Source organism: Nelumbo nucifera, chromosome 2 (genome assembly GCF_055504915.1).
Source record: "Nelumbo nucifera cultivar China Antique chromosome 2, China Antique-T2T, whole genome shotgun sequence".
Lineage (NCBI taxonomy): Eukaryota > Viridiplantae > Streptophyta > Magnoliopsida > Proteales > Nelumbonaceae > Nelumbo > Nelumbo nucifera.
Genome location: NC_142650.1, coordinates 69,596,209 through 69,622,961, shown reverse-complemented (window position 1 = coordinate 69,622,961; position 26,753 = coordinate 69,596,209). Strand labels below are relative to the sequence as shown.

The window sequence follows — 26,753 nt, the reverse complement described above, 5'->3', positions numbered from 1 at the left end:
AGAGCAATAAAATGACAGACAAAAGAGAGTTGTCCAGTGAGGATTCAGTGGCAGTTTTTGTACAGAAGTTGGGATGTAAATTGAAGGATCCAAGTGATCTGAAAGGGTTCTTACAAAGAAAGAGAGAAGAAATCAAGTCCAAAAGGAGAAAAATGAGTGAGGCTAAAATTCTGGTGAAGGATGTGGAAGGAGAAAAAAGTTTTGGTCTTAGGAAGGAAAGGAGGAAAGGAAACAAGTGAGGGTAATTTGTGTAAGGGGTGGAGAATAAAGTCTAATGAGGATCATAAGCTGGAATGTTAGGGGACTGGGTAGTGCAAGGAAGAGAGCAGTAATAAAAGAGGCCATTAGGAGAATAGATCCAGATGTGGTGCTGTTACAGGAAACTAATAGAGCAGAATTTGATATCCAATGGGCAAGGAGTGTGTGGAGAGGTAGGGTGATTAGTTGGGTGGCTTTACCTTCTTGGGGAGCTGCAAGGGGTATTGTTACAATGTGGAAGAATGAGGTAGTTATAGGTTTGGAGGAGTTGATAGGGCAATTTTCAGTTTCCTTGAAATTTAGGCAAGTGGAGGATGGTTTTGAATGGGTGCTAACTAATGTGTATGGGCCGAATGATTACAGAGAAAGGAGAAACTTATGGGAAGAATTGGCTGACATAAGGGGACTATGGGATGGGCCATGGTGTTTAGGAAACGACTTCAATGTAATCAGATTCTTGGAAGAAACAAACAGTCCAGAGGCCTACCACAAGTATGAGGAGATTTAATCAATTTGTTGATAGGCTCTATATCATCACTAAGGTGCTGTTCATTAGAATTAGGAAGGTGCTCCCAACAATCAAAGAAAATAACCAAGGAGCTTTTGTGAAGGGGAGGCAGATAACAAATCAAATACTTGTAGCAAATGAGAGTCTAGAGGAGTTTAAGAGATCTAGGAGAAGAGGGCTGGTTTGCAAATTAGATTTGGAAAAGGCTTATGACTTGGTTGATTGGTCCTTTTTGCTGGAGGTGATGATTAACTTTGGGTTCGAAGACATCTGGTGCAAATGGGTGTTGGGGTGTATTAGGAATTGTCACTACTTTATTCTGGTGAATGGGACAGTGGTCGACTATTTTCCAACCCGGAGAGGGATTAGACAAGGAGACTCACTATCCCCTTTCCTATTTACATTGGTTGCAGATGTGCTGGGGAGATTGATCTTCAAAGCAGATTCTAGGGATTTATAAGAGGCTGGAGAGTTGGAAGAGAAAACATACCACTCACACACTTGTAGTTTGCAGATGATGCAATTTTGTTCTGTGAAGGAGGGGATATCAGTAGGATTAGAAATCTTAAGCTCACTATACAACTGTTTGAACAAATGTCAAACCTTAAAGTGAATTTTGAGAAAAGTTATATAGTAGGAGTCAATATGGGAGAAGGGGAATTATGTGAGTGTGCAGACATCTTGGGATGTGTAATATCGAATTGGCCTCTAAACTACCTTGGATTACCATTGGGAGATAACCCTCAGAAAGATGAGTTTTGGGCTCCTGTTGTGGAGATATTTGAAAAGAGACTTGCCAACTGGAAGAAAAACTATGTCTTTGGGAGGGAGAATCACTCTAATTAGGTCCACACTTGTTATCCTTCCGGTTTACTTATCGTCTGTGTTTAAGGTCTTGGTCAAGGTGGCTAGCAAGTTGGAAAAAGTAATGAGAGGGTTTCTATGGGAGCCAGGAGAGGAGAAGGACCATATGGTTAGGTGGGAGATGGTGTGTAGGAATAAGGAGTAGAAATCTAGCACTATTAGGGAAATGGTTGTGGAGATTTTCACTAGAGAGAGAAAGACTTTGGGTTAAGATAGTGGGTAGTATTCATGGGATGGCAGATAATGGATGGGATTCTGGGATTCTTGCAAGGACTACAAGAGCATCTCCCTGGAAAGCTATTCAAGCTACTTTGCCCTTGTTCTCTCCCTAGATAAGGTATGATATGCACTCAGGTAACCTCATTAAATTTTGGGAACATATTTGGGTTGGGGACTCCGCTTTGAAAGATCATTTTCCAGGCCTTTTTGCTATCTCTACCATGAAAAATGAACCAATTTCCTCATTCCTTGTACCTTCTAAATCACCTTCTGGTTTTGGTTGGAACCTGGGTTTGAGAAGAGCTATCAGGGACATAGAGTTAGATTGTCTTTCAGCCTTATTATCCGTTCTGGATGGGGTTTTCCTTGCTCCAACAAAGGCAAATAATAGAATCTGGACTCTCACTCTTTCGGGGTCCTACACTTTTGCCTCCTTTAAGGCCCTATTACCCCCTCTCCTATTGGTTTGTCCTTCCTGGTTAAAGAGGTGTGGTGTCAACCTATTCCTCCTAAGGTTGGGAGTTTTTGTTGGGAAACCTTCCTGGAAAGAGTTAATACAAGGGATTTACTTCAAAGAAAAAGACCCAATAGATGTTTATCTCCTAACTGGTGTGTCCTCTGTAAATCTGATGGTGAGTCTGGATACCACTTACTAATTTCTTGTCAGTTTGTTAAAGGTATTTGAGAATGGTTTACTTCTTTGTTTGGGTGCAGTATGTTGGACTGTTTGGGAGGAGAGAAATTCACGGATCTTTTCAGATAAGGAGAGAAGCTTGGAAGCAATCTTGGAGAGTATCCATGTTAGGGTGATACATTGGTTGAAAACTTTAGAACTGTTTACGTACTTCTCAGTTGATCAAATGATAAGAAATTGGAAGGAGATTGCAGATTCAGCTCCGGTGAAGAAGTCCTCAAGTTCTTGTTGGACGCCTCCACCTCAAGGGTTTACCAAACTGAATTTTGATGGCAGCAGCATGGGTAATCCAGGGCCTCCGGAATAGGGGGAGTGATAAGAGATGAAAAAGGGAACATGTTAGCTATGTATTCCTGTCCAATTGGGTGGGTGGTTCTCTAAGGGCTGAGATTCTAGGAGCTCTTGAAGGGATCCAAAGGGCTAAGGACATGCATATTAAAAAACTGATCATAGATGGTGATTCTGAAATTGTGGTGAATTGGGTAAAAGAGGATAGCTCTAAGTTCTAGATTTACAACAATGAAAAGAGGAAGTTTAAGTGGCTGACTAAGGACATCAAAGTTCATTGCACATGGATAAAAAGAAATGCAAATTCCTTGGCAGATGGACTAGCTAGACAAGGGGTGAACAAAAACTCTCTTTTGGGCTGTGTTGTAAGTTTTTCATGGTTTGGGTGTATATTGGTATAGTAGGGAGTTAAGATTCTTTAGCTCCTTTTCTATGTAACTTCCTAAGTTCTCACTTATTAATAAAATTTACTGTTATTGATAAAAAAAAAAAAAACGTGGACATATTTTCTTATGACTCAAAGGGAGAAACAAATTCAAGAGTACTCTGCTGGTTTCATGAACCTTTGGACTGAATATGTGTTGGTTCACTTAGGAGATTTATCTACAGACTGTTGTGTAAAAACTATGAAGAAACACGAGGCAGGTTATGCCTTTTTTGATGCATCTCCAGCCTGAGTTGGAGCATACATGTCATAAAGTTCCAACTTGCTGTAAATGTGATCCATTTGTCTATGACATAAGCCTTTGACGAAGAGATTGGCTAGCTGATCTTTTGACCTAACATAAGGTCTAACAATTTATCCACTTTTGATATTTTCCCTGAAAAAGTGGCAATCCACTTCTATATGCTTGGTTCTTTGATGAAACACAAGATTGGTGGAAATATGGATTGCTATTGATTATCACAAAACGAGTGGAAACTTTCACACCAATTTCCTATAATAGTTGTTTTAATCAAATTAACTCACAAGTTGTGTGTCACATGGCCCTTTTTACTCAGATTCTACACTACTCTTAGCAACCATGCTTTGCTTTTTGCTCTTCTAATAACCAAATTTCTTATACGAAAGGTGGAATAGCCAATTGTGGATTTCCTATTAGTAACCAATCTTGCCCAATCTGCATCTGTATAACCTTTCAAAGACAGTTCTCCCCCTTTATTTTCTTATACAACAACCCTTGACCTAGAGCACCCTTTAAATAACAGAAAACCCTAATAATACCTTCCCATTGACTTGTACTGTGTTTTGCATAAACCAACTCACTCTACACTAAAAGAAATAGATGAGATTTCCAACTAGTCTTTTATATCTCTTAGGTCACTATCAAATATCTTGACATTTGGATTGATAGGAGTATCCACTTGTTTTGCTCATAATAATCCTATCTCTTCTAATAATTCAAGCATATATTTCCTTTGTAGAGGAGATTCCCCACTTTGACCTCACTATCAGAATGTCTAGAAAACACCTTAAGCGCCCTGTGTCTTTGAGTTTGGAACTTCTATTGTATAAACTATTTCAACACCTTGATTCCCTGTGTATCACTTCCTGTAATAATGATATCATCAAGATACATGGCTAGTATAATCTTACCAGAAGGTGTCTCTTTACTGAAAAGCAAGTGGTCAACACTACACTATTTGCAGGCTAAACTATTGTCTCCTACTAAACCGACCAAAACTAGACTCGCAGCAACTGTTTCAGCACATAAGTTGCCTTGTTCAATCTGCACATTTTGCCAACCTCCCCTTGAGAAACATACCTAGGAGGTTTCTCCATATACACTTCCTCCTGAAGATCACCATGGAGGAAGGCATTCTTTACATACAATTAAAACAAAGGTCATAGTGGACAAACCATTTTACCAATTGGAGAGAAGGTATTGGTGTAATCATAGTTTTTAAGGCGTCTAGGCAACACTAGGGCACCTAGGCAATAATAATTTTATAATATAAAAAAGTAACTTTTGGATAATATAAAAAACTAACTTTTGGTTAGTTCCCTAGTTTTGTATACGATTCAGCATGTATCTTAATTGAAAAAATAGCAATTCTTTTTATTAAGAACATTAAATTCCCTCTAAAAATGTGGCAAATCATCACATCTAAAAGATACAAATATTTTACATATTTTAATTTCTGTTTTGGAATGGTAGAATACTGATATGTTTCATTCTATTGCCAATGGGCATATTTATACAGTAAGCTGCTGCAATAAATAGAAAGAAAAGAAAATAGAAAGAAGAAAAAATAGAAAGAAGAGAAAATAGAAAGTACAAAAATAGTAAGAAAGAAATAGAAAGAAAAAACTTTCTAAATCAATCCTTCCACAATCCTAGGAATATATACAATTCTATTTTCAGATCTGAACCAGTAACCCCACGTTTTCCAACACTCCCCCTCAAGCTGGTGAATAGAGATCCTCCATTCTCAGCTTGGCTATAATTCTCCGAAAGTCTGTACTATTGAGCCCTTTAGTAATTACATCGGCCAGTTGTCCTTTTGTAGACACATAGGGAGTGCAAATCAACTTGCTGTCCAGTTTCTCTTTTAGAAAGTGTCGGTCAATTTCGATGTGTTTCGTCCTGTCATGTTGAACAGGATTGTGAGCAATATTGATGGCTGACTTGTTGTCACAATATAGTTTCATAGGCTCTTCTCGTGGAATCTTCAGGTCTTCTAAAATTATCTTCAACCAGAGTAATTCATACATTCCTTGTGCCATAGCCCTGAATTCTGCCTTTGCACTTGACCGAGCCACTACATTTTGCTTCTTACTCCTCCAAGTGACTAAGTTTCCTCCTAAGAAGGTACAGTAACCAGAAGTGGATCGTCTATCTACTGGAGATCCTGCATAATTGGCATCTGTATATGCTTCAAGAGTCAGTCCTCCATTTCTTCTGAATAAAATTCCTTTTCCTGGATTGGCTTTCAAATAGTGCAGAATTCGATGAGCAGCCTGCAGATGAACTTTAGGATTATGCATAAACTGACTTATTACACTTACAGCATATGCAATATCTGGTCGTGTATGTGCAAGATAAATGAGTTTTCCAACTAGTCTTTGGAACATCTCCTTGTCTACACTTGCATTCTTGTGGGCTTCTCCAAGTTTATGATTGGGATCTATAGGCATGGAAGCTGGTTTACATGCCATATTTCCTATTTCTCTCAAAAGATCAACAACATACTTTTGTTGAGAGATAAAGATGCCTTGTTTAGAATGTGCAACTTCAATTTCGAGAAAATACTTTAGTCTCCCCAAGTCTTTTATCTCAAATTCTCTGGCAAGGTAGTTTTTCAATGCTTCCTTCTCCTTTTTATCATTCCCAGTAACGATTATATCATTCACATAGACTAATAGTGCAGTAACTCCCCCTGAGGCTGTGTGTTTGATAAACAATGTGTGGTCACCTTGACTTTGCTTGTAACCTGTACCAGCATTACCTTCGTAAACCTTCCAAACCATGCTCTCGGAGATTGTTATAGACCGTATAGTGCTTTCTTCAACCGATAAACTTTGTTCCCTTTAATGCCTTCTCCAAAACCCGGTGGAATGTCCATGTATATCTCCTCTTCTAGATCACCATGGAGAAACGCATTTTTTACATCAAACTGTTGCAAATCCCAATTATAGTTAGCAGCCAACGACAGTAACACCCTTACTGTATTCATTTTAGCTACTGGGGCAAAAGTCTCCTGATAATCTACCCCATAAGTCTGTGTATATCCTTTGGCTACCAGGTGTGCTTTGTACCTTTCTAATGACCCATCAGATTTGTACTTAATTGTCAACACCCATTTACAACCTATCGTCTTCTTGTTTCTTGGTAGATCCACAACTTCCCATGTGTTGTTTTTTTCTAATGCCTCCATTTCCACTCTCATGGCTTTTCTCCACTCCTTATTAGAAAGTGCTTCGGCTAGAGTATTAAGAATTGGAATGGTGTTAAGGCTGGCTAGAAAACTTTTATGGGATTTAGAGAATCTTTGGAATGATACATATTTGGCTAAAGGGTACAATGGGCATTTGGTACATTCTCCGGTTCCTTTTCTCAATGCAATAGGTAGGTCATACTCATACTCAAACTGTGAAGGTGTAGGTTCAGGATCTAAGCATCCCTCAGTTCTAGGATTAGGAGTTGAATCTTGAACTTACACAGGTTGAGGATCTGGATTTTTCCTCCTAGAGTAAACCTGCATATATCTCACATTATCTTGCACATCATTCGTGGGGTTAACAATGTCCGAATTTGGTTCAATGGTCGGGTTGTTTGACTCTTGTTGAAACTTGGGAATGTGGGACTCAGAGGAATGTGACTCAGAGGGATGTGGTTCTTGACGATTGAATGTTTGTGAGGAGGGTAAAACATCTAGGGAAGGTAGATCCGAGGCCTTATCTTCCATTAATGAGGGCTCCCCCTGAAGATAAGGTTGAGTGAAAAAAGATTTTCCTTCCTCAAATGTGACATTGATGGAGGTGTAGAATTTTCCGGTGGCTGGATGATAACATTTATAACATTTCTGAGTTGGGGAATATCCCAAGAAGACACACCTGATTACTCGTGGGTCTAATTTTCCCTTATTATGGACATGAACAAAGGCAGTGCAACCAAAAATTCTTGGTGTGAGATTATTTGAGGCTCGAATATCAGGGTAAATTTGAGAAAGGACTTGTATTGGGCTTTGGTTGTCAAGAACTTTAGATGGTAGTCTATTTATGGTGTAGGCAGCAGTAAGGACAACATCCCCCCAATATTGTTTTGGCACCTGATTTTGAATGAGAAAGGCTCGGGTGGTTTGCAAAAGATGGCCTCAACTACCCCATTCTGTTGGGGAGTGTTAACACAAGAGGATTCATGCACAATCCCTTCTTTCTGAAAAAATGGGGACAAATTCTGATTAAAATAATCTGTAGCATTATCAGATCGAAACCTTTTAATTCTCACACCAAACTGAGTTTGGACCATGTTATGAAAGTTGGGAAGAATCGTACCCACATCAGATTTAGACTTAAGAAGAAAAATCCATGTGACCCTAGTGCAATCATCAATAAAGGTGACGAACCATCTGGAACCAGTAATGTTGGGAATTTGAGAAGGGCCCCATATATCCGAATGAATCAAATAAAAAGGAGTTGAAGATCTTTTATTGCTGATTGGGAAAGAAACCCTTTTGTGCTTAGCAAGTTCACAAACATCACAATGAAAGGTTTCAACATCAATTCCTTTAAACAAGGAAGGCAACATTGTTTTTAAAATAAAAAATGAAGGATGACCAAAACGGAAATGATGATGCCAAATTAAATCTTTTTGGAGGTAGATAAGAATGACTCGTGTGGGACATGCATAACAGTGTGAGATGATTTGCTGGTTGCTTCAAGGTAGTAGAGTCCATCTCTTTCCTTAGCAAGTCCAATCTTCTTCCCCGAAACCTGGTCTTGAAATACACAGTAAGAAGGGAAGAACACAACATTGCACTTCACATCCTGGGTGAATTTATGTATAGAGATAAGGCTAGTGGATAACTTAGGAACATGAAACACATTTTTAAGTAATAGGGATGGAGTAATTTGAATATTCCAATCCCTGCCACTGTGGTGAAAGAACCATCAGCAACAAAAATTTTTCTATTACTAGGATAGGGTGTATAGGTGAGAAAATGTAGTGAAGAGGGTGTCATGTGGTTAGTAGCTCCAGAATCAAGAATCCATGGAAAAACACTAGCCGAGGCATGTAATCCTAGAGATAAAGACTCACCTGAGAGAGCAAGAGAGGTAGAACCACTTCCTGGTTTCAAGGATTTCAGGAAGCACCTTAGCCTTTCAATTTCTTCATCATTAAATGGTCCCTGACTTGAGTGTTCTTGCTGCGGGGTTGTGGAGACATTATGGGCCTGTTGAACTCCTTTTGAAACTCCTCGATTTCCCCATTCCTTGCTGGATGTGGGAGGTTTCCCATGAAGTTTCCACCACCGATCTTTCGTGTGTCTGGGCTTCTTGCAATAGGTGCACCAGAGGTTATCGTTAGAGTCAAGGGTGGTTGTGTCACGAGCCAAGTTGTGATTGTTCTCACCCTTTGAACCACTGTAACTTCCTCCCCTTGCCACCATGGCTGAGCCTTCGGGATCTTTAGGCTCTAGCATGATTCCACGACGGCTTTCCTCAGCTCTGACAAGGGCTATGACTTCATTCAATGGAGGCACTTCTTCTTTGCCAAGAATTTGTATTCGGACCTGATCAAATTCAGCATTCAGTCCGACCAAAAAATCATACACCCTATCTCTTTCAATAAAATTCTTCAAGATCACAGCATCATCTGTGCACTTTGTCTCAAGAACCTGATAATGATCAAGCTCATGCCATAAATTTTGCAGCAGATTTGCATACTCTGTAACACTCCTGCTCCCTTGTTTGGCCACCACAGTCTTCACTTTAACCTCATAGACATGAGCAGCGTCATGGGCTTTGGAATAGGTTTGTCAGACAGCATCCCAAATAGCCTTTGTAGAGGGAAGAAACATACAAGTATCACTGATCTCGGGTGTCATTGAACTCCACAACCATGACATAATCATGGAGTCCTCTTCGTCCCAAGCATCAAAATTTGGCTCGCCCAACCTTGGTCCTGTTCCAAGGAGGTGACTAATTTTTCCTTTTCCCTTCAAATAGGTACGCACTAGTTGTGACCACTTCAAGTAATTCTGGCCATTCAGTCTTTATGTTGCCTGAATATTCTGCAAATCACCAGTGTGAGGATGAGAATTTGTTGCTCCTTCATCGGTTTGGACGGGAGCACTTGTTGCAATCATGTCGGGCATTGTTAATGGAGGAAAAAACTGGCCAGCAGGAAAGGAGAATAAAGGAACACTTCTGGTTACAGATCAACACTAAAGGCCAGAAGAGAAAAACACAAAAAACTGGCAATGAAGGCCGAAAAAATCTCAAGGTTGACAAACCTAGAGCTCTGATACCATGTTTTGGAATGATAGAATACTGATATGTTTCATTCTATTGCTAATGGGCATATTTATACAGTAAGCTGCTGCAATAAATAGAAAGAAAGAAAAATAGAAAGAAAAGAAAATAGAAAGAAGAAAAAAGAGAAAAAAGAGAAAATAGAAAGTACAAAAATAGAAAGAAAGAAATAGAAAGAAAAAACTTTCTAAATCAATCCTTCCACAATCCTAGGAAAATATACAATTCTATTTTTAGATCTGAACCAGCAACCCCACGTTTTCCAACAATTTCATTATTTTCAAAAATAATACTACTATAATAAGTGTTTAATAGAGCAATTTCATATCAATTAGTAGCTAAAGAAGGTTATTAACTTTATATGATAAATATTCAAGATAGAAAGTAAAATAGGAAAAACAAGGATGGAGTTTCTGTTTTATTTAATTAGAGAGAGAGAGAATAGACAAAAAGAACCTCTTTATAATTCTATTCCTTCTTTCTTTTTTTTTTTCTCTCCTCAAAACCCTTTGATCTTTTAAATTTCAATAGTAAAGCATTAAAACAAAGTATAATTGATATATATATATATATAGCATATAATAAAATGTATTAACACAGACATTAATAAGATACAACAATATAAATGATATCATAAAAGGTTCTTGGCTTGTCATTCCTTGACAACTTTGGGTGTAATCAACACCATAAATTTGGGTATATCCTTTCACCACCAACTATGCCTTATAGCTCTCCACACTACCACCGGGTCGATTATTAACTTTGTAAACTTACTGGCAATCTACTACCTTTTTCTAGGAGGGAGAGGAGTAAAATCCCAAGTATGATTAGACTCAAGGACATGAAATTTTTAATAAATTGTCTTCTTCCAGTCCGGCAAGGCAAGGGATTCCTGAATAGACCTAGGGATAGACACAAAATATTTAAATGCATTATAGGACCTCAACGTGACTAGGACTCCAAACATCAAAATGGACAAGGACAAAAGTGCTCGATAATTTATTATTATCTCCCAAAACAAATGACACTTGACAATGTTTGCTAAGCTGATGCAACTCAAATTGCAACTAAGTAATAGATGCCAAACCAGGAACTAGCATCTTGAGAGTAGGAGGAGATGGATGGCCTAACCAACATTGCTATTGTAGAGGGGAAAATGTTGTATGTAAAGCTTTTTGTGGACCACCACTATCCAAATAGTGGTCAATCATCCCAAACAAAAAGATGATATACATGTATGTGTATATGTATCCATGTATACATACATGTATGATTTATTAAAAAAATTATGTATATATGCACGTATGCATGCATGCATACATACATACATATATATAACTTCTAAACTGCTTAACCAATGACTATGAAACTTTAAATGTGCGTTAACTATAACAAGGAAAATCAAACTACTATGCTGAACCAGGAAATAATTTGTAAAAAATGCACTTACTGTTTTAAAATGCAAGACTACACAAATGTTAAATAATGAACAATGGAAACACATGTGTCATTGTCACCAAATTCTTTACCATTATCATTTATAGCCATAATTTTATTCAACTGCCCAACAGTGGAATTTATGGAACAGAAAATCAGCATTGTGTTTGTGATGCTGATTCTTGCTAGAATTGATTAATGATTGCTTGAAATGTTAGCTCATTTCTAGTTTCATTAGTCTTTCACAGTACAATTATAAGCAAGGTTCAAAGTATCACATCGTATCGTATCTTTAGGGGTCCGATACACCTGTTTACAGGTGTTTTTGGGGAACTCTTTTTTTAATGAATATATATATATATATATATATAAACCAAATTTGAAAAATCTAAAAAAACATAACAAGTGCATGGTTTTAAGTACCGACACACCTCTGCCGAAGTGTCGATACACAGGTGTATCGATACTTTGAACCTTGATTATAAGTGAGTCATGCCATGTGCAGGAGGTTTTCTGACCACATCCTTGTAATTAATGAAAGTTTCCATTACCAAGTTAAACTTTTTCTCTAATTGGACTCCATTGGGTATTCTTATCTGAATATATGGCTTTTTATGTGTTTATTCTCTTTTCCTTAACTAGTTTTAGTTTTAGGTTTTCTTTGACTTATCAAAGGTTATACATGTTCAGCCCAATTTTCTTAAAATTCAGTTGTTTTTCCTGGATTGTTTGTGTTCTTGTTGGTTCAAAGTTCACTTTTTGTTGAGAATACCAGTAAAAGGACTATTTATATACTTTGATCACATTGTTAACCTTTAGGGTTATGCATATCTTAGATATGACCTGACTCGGCTGATGATTGGGAGTGAAGGAACCTTGGGTGTAATAACAGAAGTTACTCTACGGCTTCAAAAAATTCCCCAATACTCTGTGGTAACTTTTCACTTTTATGGATAGTATTGGGCATTCTGCTCTCAATTTCATTACATTGCATAATGTTCTGTTTCCTATGATATTTGAATCTCTTCTATCGTGCTGTTTTCTGGTTCTATGCAATAAATATTTAAGTTCTTTAATTGTTCTTCTCCATAGCTGATTTTTGTAGACAACTGTTTCTGTGCTCTTACATATTTACCATTCATTGCTAGTGACTAGTGATTTACTTTTATTCTCATATTTGATTGCTGCTTGGAGAAATATTGTTGCATTATGTGCAGAAATAAAAAATCTGTGGGCTGAAACAGTCACCAAGGATTTGATTATTTTGGTCAAGCTGTAAGGAAACTTGGATATAAAGACAAGTCACATAGACCATACACTTTTTGTTAAGCATGATGGGTGTGTAATTACCATTTTCATATTATATGTGAATAATATGGTAGTGACAGATAATGATCTTCCACAAGTCCAATTGAGGGAGTTCTTTGTTGCGATTGGAATCCCTTGTTAACAGTGTGCAAATCAGCAAAATAAATGGCAAAAGAGAAATAAAAAGTAATGTCCAGTGAGAAAAATAATCAAACACCATAAGAGAAAATCTTCCACTATCAATAAGAATAATGGGTTTACAACTTTTCTAGTTTAAACTAGAGAATAGCAACTTCAAGAGACAATAACCTCTCTTGGATACACAAAAACAGTTATCAAACAAGAAGTGTTTCAATCAACAAAACATGAGAAAGATCTCACCAAACAAAGCTTCCAAATTCCTCTCAAAACTATTATTAAAGAGCCAAAAAAAAAAAAACACCAAATGCTTGATGGAAGGAGTGTAAAACAGCAGCAGCCAAAACAGTTGATTGAAGTGCTCTTGTTCACATAGCAGGAAGCTTGAATCCCTTCTCTTGTAAAAGAGTAATTTCCTTTCCCACTCTCTTCTTCTCCTTTTTTCTCAAAAGAGGATACCAACGTAAGTGTCTAGAATGTCAAGAGACTCTCTACACCAAGACAAAATAAAGTTTGTAGAGAAAGCCAAATGATAGTGGAGAGTGAGTCCCACCATCCACTAACATGGAATTAAGACAAGACAATTTGTCTCATTCTCACTAATGAGAGAATATCAAGAGTCTCAACATTATTTGTCTTTCTTTTTAACTTTCTCAAATTACATGTTGGGCAAGAGATCCCAGCACATGAGTGGGTCCCACCTCCACATGAGGGGGGGAACCCAACATTCTTGGCATCTAATTTGAAATTAAGGATCTTGTAGAACTCAAATATTTCCCATGCATTAAAGTGGCTAGATCAAGGAAAGGAATATTTATTTTCAAAGTAAACATGTCTTGTGTTTATTGAGGAAACAAGTGAACTAGGACCATACCTATTGATTCTAATCATGGTTTTCAAAACCAAACCGGACCGGAAAAACTGGGAACCAGTTAGGTGACTGGTTTCGTTTTACCCCAAAACCGTTATTTCCCCCAAAACCATTGATTTGGTCAGCAAACCGTTGACCCGGGCGGTCAAACCGTTTGAAACATTCAACGGTTTGGCCGGTTTTTATTTTTTTGTCAGAATGGGCTGTCTGTTCGGTTTGAACGGTCGGACCGCTTGACCCAGGAACCAGACCCCTGACCAGTTCGTTGTCTGGGTCGGTTTTAAAAACCTTGATTCTAATTACCAGTGTTTGAAGAAGAAGGTTAACTTTTGGCAGAGAAAAGTATGTTTTAAAGACTATTTGATTTCTGTATCTATGTCTGTTGTTAGATTTAAGTTTTTTATTTCTACTGTTAGAGTGCTGCCAGGGACCTACTTGTAATTTCTTTATTTTTTATTTTGTTATATAACACGTTAAGATAAAATAGAAGCTGGGTGCCGCCAGCACTATTCTTTTTGACTCTCACATATTTTTTCTTTCTCTTCTCTTCTCCTCTCTTCTCTTCTCCTCTCTTCTCTCCTCTCTCTTCTTCCTCTTTTCTTGTAAGAGAACATGGTATAGAGCACAACTCTGGGCAATAGGAGTTGTTCTTTCTGCTGAATAGTATCCATTCAACCCAGGCGTCAGATTTCTTGGACTGTGAAGACAAAAACCTAATCGGACTGATCAGAAATATTTGTTTGTCATTTTTTTTTCTGGGTTCTTCCTTGGTCGTAGCACCAAGGTAACCCTAGTCGGAGGAGGCCTATGCTGTGAAGCTTCCTTTTTTACCTTCGGCTGATGCTGTGAAGGCTTAGTCGTGTTTTTGCACCTTCGTACAGGTGCTGTACAGGGGTGTGTCATCCCCTTTGTCACGGGTATGTACTGTGTTTAAATTGGTGTGTGAAGTGTGGAGTTTACAGCAGTATATCTCTTCTTTCTGGACTGTTTCTGGACTGTTTAGTTGCTGCCAGTAGCCCTTCAGTAGTGTGTACATGTTTTTAGAAGCACTGTGTGGACTTTTTGTGCCCTAATTGTGACTGTTAGACATAGTACTGGTGTGAGGACTGGTCTTGTGCACCTGCAGTTTTGGTTCTGACTTGTAGACCTGCCTTTGAAAATGGTGAATGATGATTCTGCCTCATCTGGGGTTAAATCAACCCATGGTACAGCAGGTATGGGGACTGAAAGTATGATGTTCCCTATGCTGATTACTCCTTTAAATGGTCTGAACTACTTGGAGTGGGCCAAAGGTGTAAAACTTTATGTAACAGCAAGGGGAAAAGCTGGTTACATAAATGGAAGGGTGAAAGAACCCAAGAATGGGACTGCTGAACATGATCGGTGGGACCAAGAAAGCAGTATGGTGATGTCCTGGCTTCTTGTAGCCATGGAATCTGATGTGAAGAACTTTATGTGGGCAGGCACTACAAATGAGATATGGGAATAGGCCAAAACCACCTATTCTGAGCAAAGGCACCATGCTAAGATCTACCAGTTACAAGTTGAATCCTCAACTTGTAAGCAGGGAAACCATAGCTTATCAGTCTATTTTTCAGCCCTTACCTCAGTATGGAAGGAATTGGACCACTATCAGGCTATAGAATGGAAACATGATGGTGATGCTAGAGCCTATAAGAAGATGGTTTCTCAGCAGTGGGTTTTCACCTTCTTGTTGGGACTAAACCCCATATATGAACCCCTTAAAGTTCAGATTTTAGGAAGTAAAGAGTTGCCTTTAGTTCAAGAGGTGTATGCCCTTGTTCAATTTGAGAAAAGTAAGTGGACTGTGATCGTTACTACCGAGGGGGAGCAATAGGTAGCATTAGCTGCAATGGGTGGAAAAAATATGGGAAAGAAAAATGATTCCAGAAAAGCTGATGATAAGTATAAGTTGTTATGCACCCACTACCGTCATTTAAGACATACACGTGATATGTATTGGGAGCTCCATGAGAGACCAAGGTGGGCTGTAAAGAACCAAGAACAGGGTAAGGTACAAGGTCAGAAGAAGCTTAATATAGCACACAATGCACTAAATGTGGTAACCCAAGAAACTCAGTTTGTTGAGATGCCAACTGATACTACTCGAGAGCACTTCGTTGGTTTTGACCCCAAGGAAGACATTATGAACTCCTTCCGTAGCCACTTGGAGTCATATGGTAGGGCCTTGCGCCAAATGGACAGATCATCTACTGGTTACCCTTCTACTTCATTTGTGTCTACATCAGGTAATGTTGCTTCTACCTTCCATGTCTCCACTACCATTGATTCTCCCTGGATCATTGACTCAGGGGCTTCTAATCACATGACCGGTAAGCCAAACCTAATTCAAGTCTTATAACCTTTTGTCAGGAAGGGATAAGGTGAGACTTGTAGATGGATCATTTTTCCTCCATTGTAGGCCAATGATTAATATCCCTTCCCCAAGGACTTAACCTGAATAATGTTTTGCATGTCCCTCAGCTTCCCATTAACCTTCTTTCTATTAGTAGTATCACAAATTCAATAAACTCTAGTGTACCTTTTTTCTTGATTCATGTATTTTTTAGGACCTAACTTCTAGGAGGACGATTGGTAGAGGAAGCTTAGTGGATGGTCCCTACACTCTTGACAACAAGGCTGGTTTCTCGGTGTCACCTTCAGAGTCTCGTAGTCGGTCAAATAAGGGTCAATTTTTTTTGTGGCATAATTGGTTAGGTCATGTGTCTTTTGAAATAATAAAGTCTTTGTTTCCTTTTTTATTTAAGTCCTGATCAGTGTTAGATTTCCATTGTCAAATGTATCAGTTGAGCAAGCAATGTAGAACAATATTTCCTTCAAGTAATAAAAGATCAAGCTTCCCTTTCCATATTGTGTATTTTGATGTGTGGGCGCCTACTACCATAACTTCGGAGGGCGGGTACACGTACTTTATTACATTGATTGATGATTTCTCCCACTATACATGGGTGTTTCCCATGTGTAGCAGAGACAAAGTCCCAAAGATCGTAAGAGATTTCCAAAGGATGGTGTTTACACAGTTTCATGTTGAAATTCAAAATTTTCAATCCGACAATGCGAAGGAATATTTCCATGGTGAATTAAATGAATTCTTTGCTTCCCATGGATCCATTCATAGGAGCTCATGTGCAAGAACACCACAACAAAATAGTATTGTAGAAAGAAAGAACAGACACCTCCTTGAGGTAGCCAGAGGGATGATGTTACATATGAATGTTCCCAAACGATTTTGGGTTGATGTTGTACTTGTTGTTGCTTATGTCATAAACCGCATGCCCTCCAGAGTGTTAAACTACAAGGCCCCTCATCAGCTATTGTTTCCTCAGACTCCTTTATTTTCCATTCCCATGAGGGTGTTTGGTTGTAGTGCTTTTGTCCATGACTTGTCCACGTCCCATGGTAAGTTGGATCCTCGGTCTATTCCATGTGTCCTTCTAGGGTATCCCTCCTCGCAAAAGGGTTACCGATGCTTTGATCCCGTTTGTCATAAGTTCTTTGTCTCCATGGATGTCTCTTTTTTTGAGTTTGAACCGTTCTTCCCTACTTCTCCTTAGGGGGAGAGTAATGTGGAAGAGAAGTAGGCCTAGGTTCGTCAAGTCTCCTTTCCTTCTGTTCCGGATCTCACTCCTTTTCGTGTCTTCCAACGTCAATGCCGTAGAGATCAGCAATGTGACAAAGATGTGGAGCCACCAAACACTGAGCAACCAACATTGTTTGATTCCCAGGAGGTAAGTCTAACACCTGTTGGTATGTGTCTTATGACCACATTTCCAGTCATGCACTACCAAACACCTCATTACCTAGTATGTGTCTTATGACCACATTTCCCCTTGTCACCGTGCCTTCCTATCTGTAGTTGATAGTATTCCCATACCCAGAAATGTGGTAGAGGCTTTAAAATACCCTGAATGGACAAATGCTATGAAGGAGGAGATCAGTGGGGTGTAAGTGGGTGTTTACAGTGAAACATAAGGCAGATGGGACAGTTGAAAGGTACAAAGAAAGGCTGGTAGCTAAAGGGTACACCCAAGTTTATGGTGTTGACTATGATGAGACATTTGCTCCAGTAGTTAAGATGAATTCAGTATGGGTTCTCCTATCATTGGCTGCAAACCTTGACTGAAAATTGCATCAACTGGATATAAAGAATGCCTTTTTAAATGGTGATTTGGAGGAGGAGGTGTACATGGTTCAACCCCCAGGTTTCTATGCCAAAGGAAGTGAAAGTAAGGTGTGCAAACTAAGAAAGTCCCTTTATGGTCTAAAACAATCTCCTAGAGCGTGGTTCAGTAAATTTCATATGGCGGTTCAACAAGTGGGGTTCAAGCAATGTCAATCTGATCACACACTCTTTGTGAAGAGATGTCAAGAACAAGTGGCTATGTTGATAGTGTACGTAGATGATATCATCATTACAGGAAACTGGAGCATAGAAATACAAAAGTTGAAGGAATTCCTAGCCTCTCAATTTGAAGTGAAAGATCTGGGCCCCCTAAAGTACTTTCTTGGAATTGAGGTTGCTCGCTCAAAAAGGGGCATCTTCATCTCTTAGAGGAAGTATAATCCTAGATCTGTTACAGGATACAGGCAAGCTAGGTGCAAAACCAACAGATACCCCTATGGATGTTGACCATAAACTGGGAAATTGTGATGGTGAACCACTAAAAGATGTGAAACAATTTCAAAGATTAGTGGGAAGGTTGCTTTACTTGTCCATGACATGCCCTGACATTGCTTACTCAGTTGGGGTCCTAAGCGCTCTTGCATTCCCCTAAGAGACCACACATAGAGGCAGCAGAGAGGTTTCTTAGGTATTTGAAGAAGTACCCAGGAACAGGATTGCTATTCAGCAAACATAATCATCTGAAAGTAGAAGTCTACACAGATGCTGACTGGGCAGGTGCTGTGGATGATAGAAAATCCACAAGTGGGTATCGTACTTTTGTAGGAGGAAATCTAGTGACATGGAAAAGAAACAAAGTGTAGTGGCAAGGTCAAGTGCTAAAGCGGAGTATAGAGCTATGGCACATGGGGTGGCTGAATAATCTTGGGCAGTAGAAGTCTATTGTGGCTTGTTGTTCTGTCTGCTTGTATAATCTTGGGCAAACATCATAAAGTTTCTCTATCCTGAGCCACTCAACTTCCCAAAACCTAACTCTAGAGCCACCCACTTTGAACCATAAGAATTTCTTACTTCCCTTGATTCCCAGCCGAACCTTACCACTCCATATTTTCCAACCACCACCCTCCTCCATAAAGCCTCTCTCTTTCTCTCTCTCTCTCTCTCTCTCTCTCTCTCTCTCTCTCTCTCTCTCTCCTGCCCAAATCTCCGTAGCTATTTCCCTAGCAGTGCTTTGTTAAATAACTTTTCCCTTCTCAGCCCTAGACCTCCCCCTACCAGTGCTACAAGACGAGAAAGTAGTATCATTGGCCAATGTAACAGACTATGATGTGGATGAGGGGAAAAGGGAAGAAAACAGATCTGGTGCTACAAGATGAGAAAGTAGTATCATTGGCCAATGTAACAGACTATGATGCGGATGAGGGGAAAAGGGAAGAAAACAGATCTGGTGACCCAATCATATGATTTGATGCTTAGAATCAATAATTTCATGTAGACAGTTTGGATTGAGAAACTAAACAAGTAATACCTAATCTGGCAAGCATTGCAGTACCATTGGAAAAAGACAATAGACAAAGCTTTTCATACTCTTCCCATATTATAGAAACCAACTCCTTGTCTTTCCCAGTTCAGAAGCAGATGTATCATCACTAGTAGATTCCTCTCCAACAGATGCATGATTGACCTATGTGGAGGGAGGACCATGCAAATCATAACGATAAGCAATTGTATCAACCTCTCTCCTATAATGGCTACACACGAATAATGCCACATCCACCAACACCTCTTCCTTTAACACCATTTCCATCCCTACCACCTATCCATCCACCTCCAATACCTCTACCACCAACTCTTACTACAGTAACTCTATACCTCCTCTTCCACTTCTAGTAGCTGCCAAAGCCGATTTTTTAGTTATTGGGGTAAAATGAACATGTGAATTGGAAACTCTCTTGACCCTAGAAAACACCTCTAATAGTGTAGGAATATCCTTACTACCCAAACTTTATGCCCTAACTGGTTCATACTCTTGTCTCAACCAAGAAAGGAATCGTGCAAAATCTAAACGATCTCTCTGCTGCTATGTTGTCAGATCACTGGACAGTGGATGATAAACATTCAATTCATTGTGTAAATTCTTAAGATGTGCAAAATACTCCTCTACATTGCTATATTGAGAATATCTTGGTAGAGTTGATAAGTCCAGGTCACATTGTCGTGGCCAGAGTACAACTGCTTTATGCGATCCCAAATCTCTTTGGCAGTATCAAAATACATAAGATTGATGCTAATATGTGGCTCATACAGTTCCCTAGCTTGGTTGTAATCAATGCATTCTCCTACAGCCACTCACTATACCCGGTAGTATTGGCCATAGGCTTTGCTTCTTGAATATATTTCAATTCACCCTTGCTAGTAAGAGAAGAAACTTCAACTGACTTGGCCCAGTGAATGTAATTCTTGTTATTCAATTTTATTGAATCATCTGTACCGCCATAAACTCATTCTGCAGCACTAATGGACTACCACTGTGCTGATGCTGTCATCCTCAATACAGCAGGGATCGGTATCACAAAAACACCCCAAACATCAACCAACTAAATTCAGTCACCACACTGCACCTAGACACATAGACCAATAAACCCAGGGACACTTGTAAACATACTAAGCTTCACCAAACAAGTCTTCATTCACATCTGAATAGCATCACCTATGATCATCTTCCTCTTTGAACTGCCATGCAGAGGAGATTAAAAACCAACCAAACTGACCTGGTTCAACTGAGTTTGAGCCATTTAAGCCTCTATACCTAAGGCGATGATCAGTCCATTTAAATCACCTTTTAACGACCAATTAGAAATAGGGAAGAAAAGGAGAGAAAACTCTGTTCATGGCATCCAGAAAGAGGGGCTTCTAACAGGTCGTGTGTACCTGCTCTGATTTTTTTTTTCTTTTTTGATAGATAACAAGAAGATTTTATTAAAAAAGAAAATCTGAATACAAATTAAAGGAAGGTGTTAAGATAACACCCCCTGGCCCACCAACTATTTCGTCTAATTACCTACAACAAAGAAGAACCAAGAAATAGAAACATGAGAGGGCATAAAGACAGCAAGAACTACACCAGCCAAAGTGCAGATCAATCTTCCACCTCATCAATCTCTTCTGGACCTCCTTCCTTGTCCCAAATTTCCCACCCTAACTCTTCTGGAACCTTTCTCATGCTTTCCAATTTCCTCTTTTTCTCCATAGCTTCAAAAGCTCTTCTAGCAAACTCCTCCCCTCCAAAAAAGAACAAACCCAAAGACTTGCCGATTTCCACTTCTCTATCAATTAGAGTCTTCAAGTCCACTCCTCTTAGCTCCATTGCTTTAACCCCCGCCATCACTTGACTCAGATTGAATAGAAAAGAAGAATAAAGGAAGAAGCAGAAATCAGTCCAGGTAATCTCATCATGAAGAAGAAAGAGTTGGAAGAGAAATAGGAGAACTATGGCTAAAAATAATGGAGATTGAGAATTAATCTATCTCTAACTGCTCCCCACTTTTATTCATTCACTAATAATAAATAAATTACAAATTTGCCTTAAATTAGAAAGAAAGGAAATAATACAATGTAAAATGCCAACTATAAACAGAGTTGCAGAAAATAAAGGAAACTTCAACAGGGAGCATGCAAGGAGGCTGTATCTGAACAGGATAATGTTAATAGGGTTTACTAATATCATGAGAACTTTGTGCTTCAACAAGGGGAGAAGTACAGAGCATTACCATGTAACTCTCCAAAATCTTCATAATGAACTGAATGTGTATCAACCACTTAGTTTGGATCTGCAAGTGCAGCAACAGCAGCAGGAACACTTAGATATTGTACGCTTCTTATTTGGATTTAGTGTCAAATATGAACCTGTTAGAGCCGAGGTACTCAAGAGTAGTAATCTCCCTTCATTGATTGAAGTATTCTCCAGATTAAAGTGAGTTTCTTCAACACATGGAGAGAGTTCTCCTAGGTGGAAATAAATTTTCTTTGGTAGTTGCTAGATGTGGTGGATGTGGTGCCAAAGGAGGAGATCATGCTCCACAACTCTTTGTATAGGTTGTGGTAGGGAGATAAGGGAAGAAGTCATGGCAGTGAACAGGTGGGCCTAGGAAGTGTACATACTTTGGTTTAGATGGGTATGCCATTGATTTTTGTTATGCTTTTCATCACCCACCTTCCAATTGGGCCAATCATGCAACACTTCCGATAAAATAACTACTCTTATGGTTTCAATTTTTTATACTATTAATCAAGCCTCAAACACAACTGCAAGGAAGGTAGTGGTGTTCATTGCTCTTTAGGCTTAGCTTGGAAAGAGTACAAAAAATATGTACAGTGCAAATACATACAAAATAATACTCCTTCCAAACTGAGCCTTAGGAGCATGAATGACTTTGCCAGTCTGTTCTAGTAATATGTCCCAGCAAATAGCAAGAATAAAGTTCAAAACTTTTGTATGAGAAAATTGCACATCACTTGAATGTTTCACCTAGGAGAAACTATTTCTTCAATATAGGATCGAACATGGAGATGGTCCATGTTAATTCAGACACAAATAAGGATAGAAATTACCACTTACTGATGGAAGATGGTCACCATAAGTGCAGTACCAGCTGTGAAGTTCATGCCCAAGCCTCCTTGAGCTCCTCACCAAATCGATGTGAAGGATAAAGATGGTGCACCCTCTAATTGATCCAACTATTGTGTTCTCTTGATTTCAACAACAATTGCATCAAAGGCTTGCTTCTTTTACTGTTGAATGAACCACCAAAATCCAGCAACTCAGTTGTCTTCTATTAGCACTAATGGAGGAAGAAGTTGAGAAGTCCTAGATTGAATCCAGAGAGAAAGAGGTGTATTGGGCTGAATGGTAGTGAGAGTGAGAGCAATTGCATAAGGCTTCTATGGCTGGCCGAATTCCAGCTTATATAGACTCTGAAAGAGTGCTATCTTGTCTCCAAGAAACTTTCCTAATCCGATTAGGAAGGTCTCAAAAACAGTAAGACTCCTATTCAACCCTTATCTCTTGACTAGTCAAAATTAGGCAACTTCTAATCTAATTAGAAGTCTTCCAAAATTAGCAACCAACAACCAAGATCGTTTTATTTATTTGAAGAAAAATGTGAGAAGCAAAATGCTTGTATGGCATGGGACCTGCCCGCTATTATTGCACTAAACCAAGGAGCTTTTGTGAGGGGAAGATAGATAGTTGATCAGATCCTAATTGCCAATGAGAGTGTGTGGAATTTAAAAAAAAAAAGTCAAAAAGAAGGGAGCGGTGTGCGAATTGGACATAGAAAAGGCTTATGATTTGGTTGATTGGTCCTTTTTGATGATGGTTAACATTGGGTTTGGGGAAAGATGGTGTAACTGGATCATGGGATGTGTTAGGAACTGTCATTACTCAGTACTGGTAAATGGGATAGTGGTGGATTTCTTCCCAGCTATTAGGGGAATAAGACAAGGAGATCCACTCACTCCTTTCTTGTTCACCCTAATTGAGATGTTCTCAGTAGATTGATTCATAGAGCAGATTTAAAGGGATTTACTTAGAGGGTGGAGGTTAGGAAGGGAAGAGATCCCACTTACCCACTTATAATTTGCAGATGACACAATTCTTTTTTGTGAAGGTGGGAACTTGAGCTGGATTAGAAATTTGAAGATGGTGATACAACTCTTTGAACAGATGTCCAGCCTTAAAGTGAATTTTGAGAAGAGTTGTGTAGTGGGAGTGAATTTGGAGGAAGGGGAGGTCAGGGAGTGTGTAGAGCTATTGGGATCTGTAGTTTCAAGTTGGTCCTTGAATTATCTTGGTCTACCCCTGAGAGACAACCGCAAGAAAGGAAGTTTCTGGAATTCGGTGGCGTAAAGATTGAGAAGAGACTTGCCTCTTGGAAAAGGAATTATCTTTCTCTTGGTGGGAGGATCACGCAATTAGGGCTACCTTAGCCAATTTACCCAACTACTTCTTATCAATGTTCAAGATTCTAGCAGAGGTGTCTAATAGATTGGAAAAGTTCATGAGAGACTTTTTGTGGGAGCTAGGTGAGGAGAAGGACCATAGAGTGGGGTAAGAGATGGTGATTAGGAATAAGAAGTCAAGAGGGTTGGGGATTGGGAACATTAGGAAGAGGAATGTGGCTTTATTGGGGAAATGGTTATGGAGGTACCCTTTTGAGAAGGAGAAGTTGTGGGCTAGAATAGTGGCTAGCATTCACAAGCTGGAGGACAACGGATGGGATCCTGGAATCTTGGCAAGGACTACATGTGCCTCACCTTGGAAAGAAATCCATGACTTATTACCAGTTTTCTCCCCTCTAATCAGGTATGATTTAAGCTCAAGCAAACTGATAAGGTCACGTTGATATTTTGAAAACCTGAGCTGGTTCGAGGGAGTTCACCCTCCTGAATACAGAGTAGAGGAGAGGAGAGATGGAGGAGATCAGTAGGGTTTCATTTTTCATGCCCAGAATCGGTGAGGTAATACAATACTTATACTCTCTCTTCAGCCTCTCCTGCTCATGACTTGACTGAGACGGCTAACTAACTGGAGGGACGTGGCCTCCTCACGTAAGCAAACCTCAGTAGCGGTTGCACATGGGAGATCGAGTGCTTCTCTCGTGCTTGGCCTGGCTGCTGCATGTCGTGGGCCTGGGTCTCCTGTGATGGGCCCAAATGGGTAGTTGAGGGCCTATCAGTCCCACCCTCTTCAAGAAACACCTTGTCCTCAAGGTTGATGTGAGGATATTAGTCTTTCAGTTTGTCATAGTCTTCCCATGTGGCATCTTCTGGTGGCAAGTTCTTCCACACGACCAGGGCCTGCTTGTGTAACTTCTTGCCCATTTTGACCCACCTTATATTTTTTATTTGTTGTGGCTCAATCAATATGTCCCCGTCTTCAGTGAACTGTGGGAGGGTTGGGCTGACCTTAGTGGTAGGACTTAGACACGGTTTCAGCATGCTGACATGAAAAACTGGGTGTAATTTCGAGGAAATAGGAAGCTCCAGTTTGTAAGCTACCTGCCCTACTTGTTCAATCACCATGAATGGGCCAAAATACTTGGGAGCTAGCTTCTGCCAAACCCGTCGGGCTTCTGAAGCTTGTCGGTAAGGCTGGAGTCTTAAGTAGACCCATTCCCCCACTGCAAATTCAAGCTCCCGATGATTGCAATCATAGGCTAACTTCATGCACTGTTGGGCTTTCTGCAAATGCAGCTTGAGGGATCTCAAAATCTCATCTCTGTCCAATAACTGGGCTTCTACCTCAGCCACTGTAGAAGTCCCCTTTTCGTAAGGAAGCACAACTGGAGGATCTCTCCCATAAACTATTTTAAATGGAGTGGTCCCTACTGAAGCTTGGTATGTGGTGTTATACCAATATTCAGCCCATGGCAGCCAGTAAGCCCACTGTTTGGGCTTCTCTCCGATGAAACAACGCAAGTAAGTTTCAAGGCAATGATTGACCACCTCGGACTGCCCATCTGTCTAGGGATGGTAGCTGGTGGTGTGAAGCATATGTACTCCTTGAGCAGAAAAATAAGAATCCCAGAATTTGCTGATAAAGAGGGGGTCTCTGTCGGTCAAGATAGAGTTTGGAGTGCCGTGCAATTTGGCTACCTCCTGGACATAAGCTCGAGCCACTGTGGAAGCTATGTACGGCTGTGGTAGCGCCAAGAAATGAGCATATTTGCTTAGGCGGTCCACAATCACCAAGATCACTGACTTCCCTGCTGATTTAGGCAACCCGGTAATAAAATCCATGGTAATGTCTTCTCATACTCGTTCTGGAATGGGTAAGGGCTGAAGTAGACCTGCAGGAGACTGGGTGCTATACTTGTGCTGCTGGCATATGTCACAACAGGCCACGTAACTCTGAACCATATGTCTCATTCCCCTCCAGGAGTAGTGGCTCGCTATCCTCTTGTAGGTTCTGAGAAACCCGGAATGCCCACCTATAGCCGAGTCATGAAATAGCTTGAGCAACTCCTTCTGATACTCTAATTTGCTGGCTACTACCACACGACCTTTATAGAAGAGTGTAGTACCAGTTACGGAATACCCTGGCACTAAAGTGGGATCCTTGCTCCATTGGGATCGGATCCGGCTGAGTTCTGGATCTGATTGTGCCTCCTGCTGGATGAGGTCATACAAGGGGTAATTGGGTTTAGATAGGCCCATCAGCTGGAAATCTTCTACCCTGGATAGTGCATCTGCCACTGCATTTGAAGGCCCAGGTTTATATTCAATATGAAAATCGTAACCCAGAAGTTTGTAGGCCCATTTTTGCTGTTCTGGGCTGAGAATCCTCTGCTCCAATAAATGTTTAATGCTTCGGTGATCGGTTCGTACCGTAAATCTCCTTCCCAGAAGGTACGCCCTCCATTTGTGTACTGCTAAGGTAATCACCATCAACTCTTTCTCATATGTGGACTTGGCTTGGGCCTGGGCTGATAGAGTTCGGCTGAAGAAAGTCAATGGTTGCCCATTCTGCATTAAGACTGCACCAATCCCCTTCCCTGAAGCATCAGTTTCCACCACAAATTCTTTACTGAAATCTGGAAGAGCCAAGGTGGGAGGCGATGTAACTGCCTTCTTAAGATATTGGAAGGCCCCTTCCACTGCCTTGTTCCATGTAAAGGATTGTATCTTCAACAACTTAGTGAGAGGTGCGGCCAACATAGCATAACCGACGATGAAACGTCTGTAAGTGTTGAAGTTTGACCTGCCATAGAATTCTGTCTTGTTCGTTGACTGTAGAGTAAAGTAGACAGCAAGAAGTAGGAGAGGAAAGAAGAAAAGAGAGAAGAGAGAAAAGAGAGAAAGGCTGGTTCGAATTCGGGAAAAAAGTTAATCCCTTGATTCGGCCAGACCTATTATTATATTATTGACTTATTGAAAAAGACTTGAGTGCCCTTCTTTAAGTAAGAGGCACTCGAACTAACATAACAGTACACATCAGCATTCTCAACAAGTACAAAGACTGAA

At 39.8% G+C, this 26,753-nt stretch overlaps 1 protein-coding gene across 2 annotated transcripts in view; it reads left to right on the top strand.

Moving 5' to 3' along the window:
- Nucleotides 1-26,753, top strand: part of LOC104601473 (FAD-linked oxidases family protein) — a 106,725-nt gene that overhangs the window by 27,223 nt on the left and 52,749 nt on the right. For both annotated transcript variants that reach the window (XM_010264816.3, XM_010264817.3), the window contains exon 10: nucleotides 12,084-12,180. In XM_010264816.3, coding sequence (XP_010263118.1) covers nucleotides 12,084-12,180 — 97 coding nt within the window. The remainder of the gene's footprint in view (nucleotides 1-12,083; nucleotides 12,181-26,753) is intronic.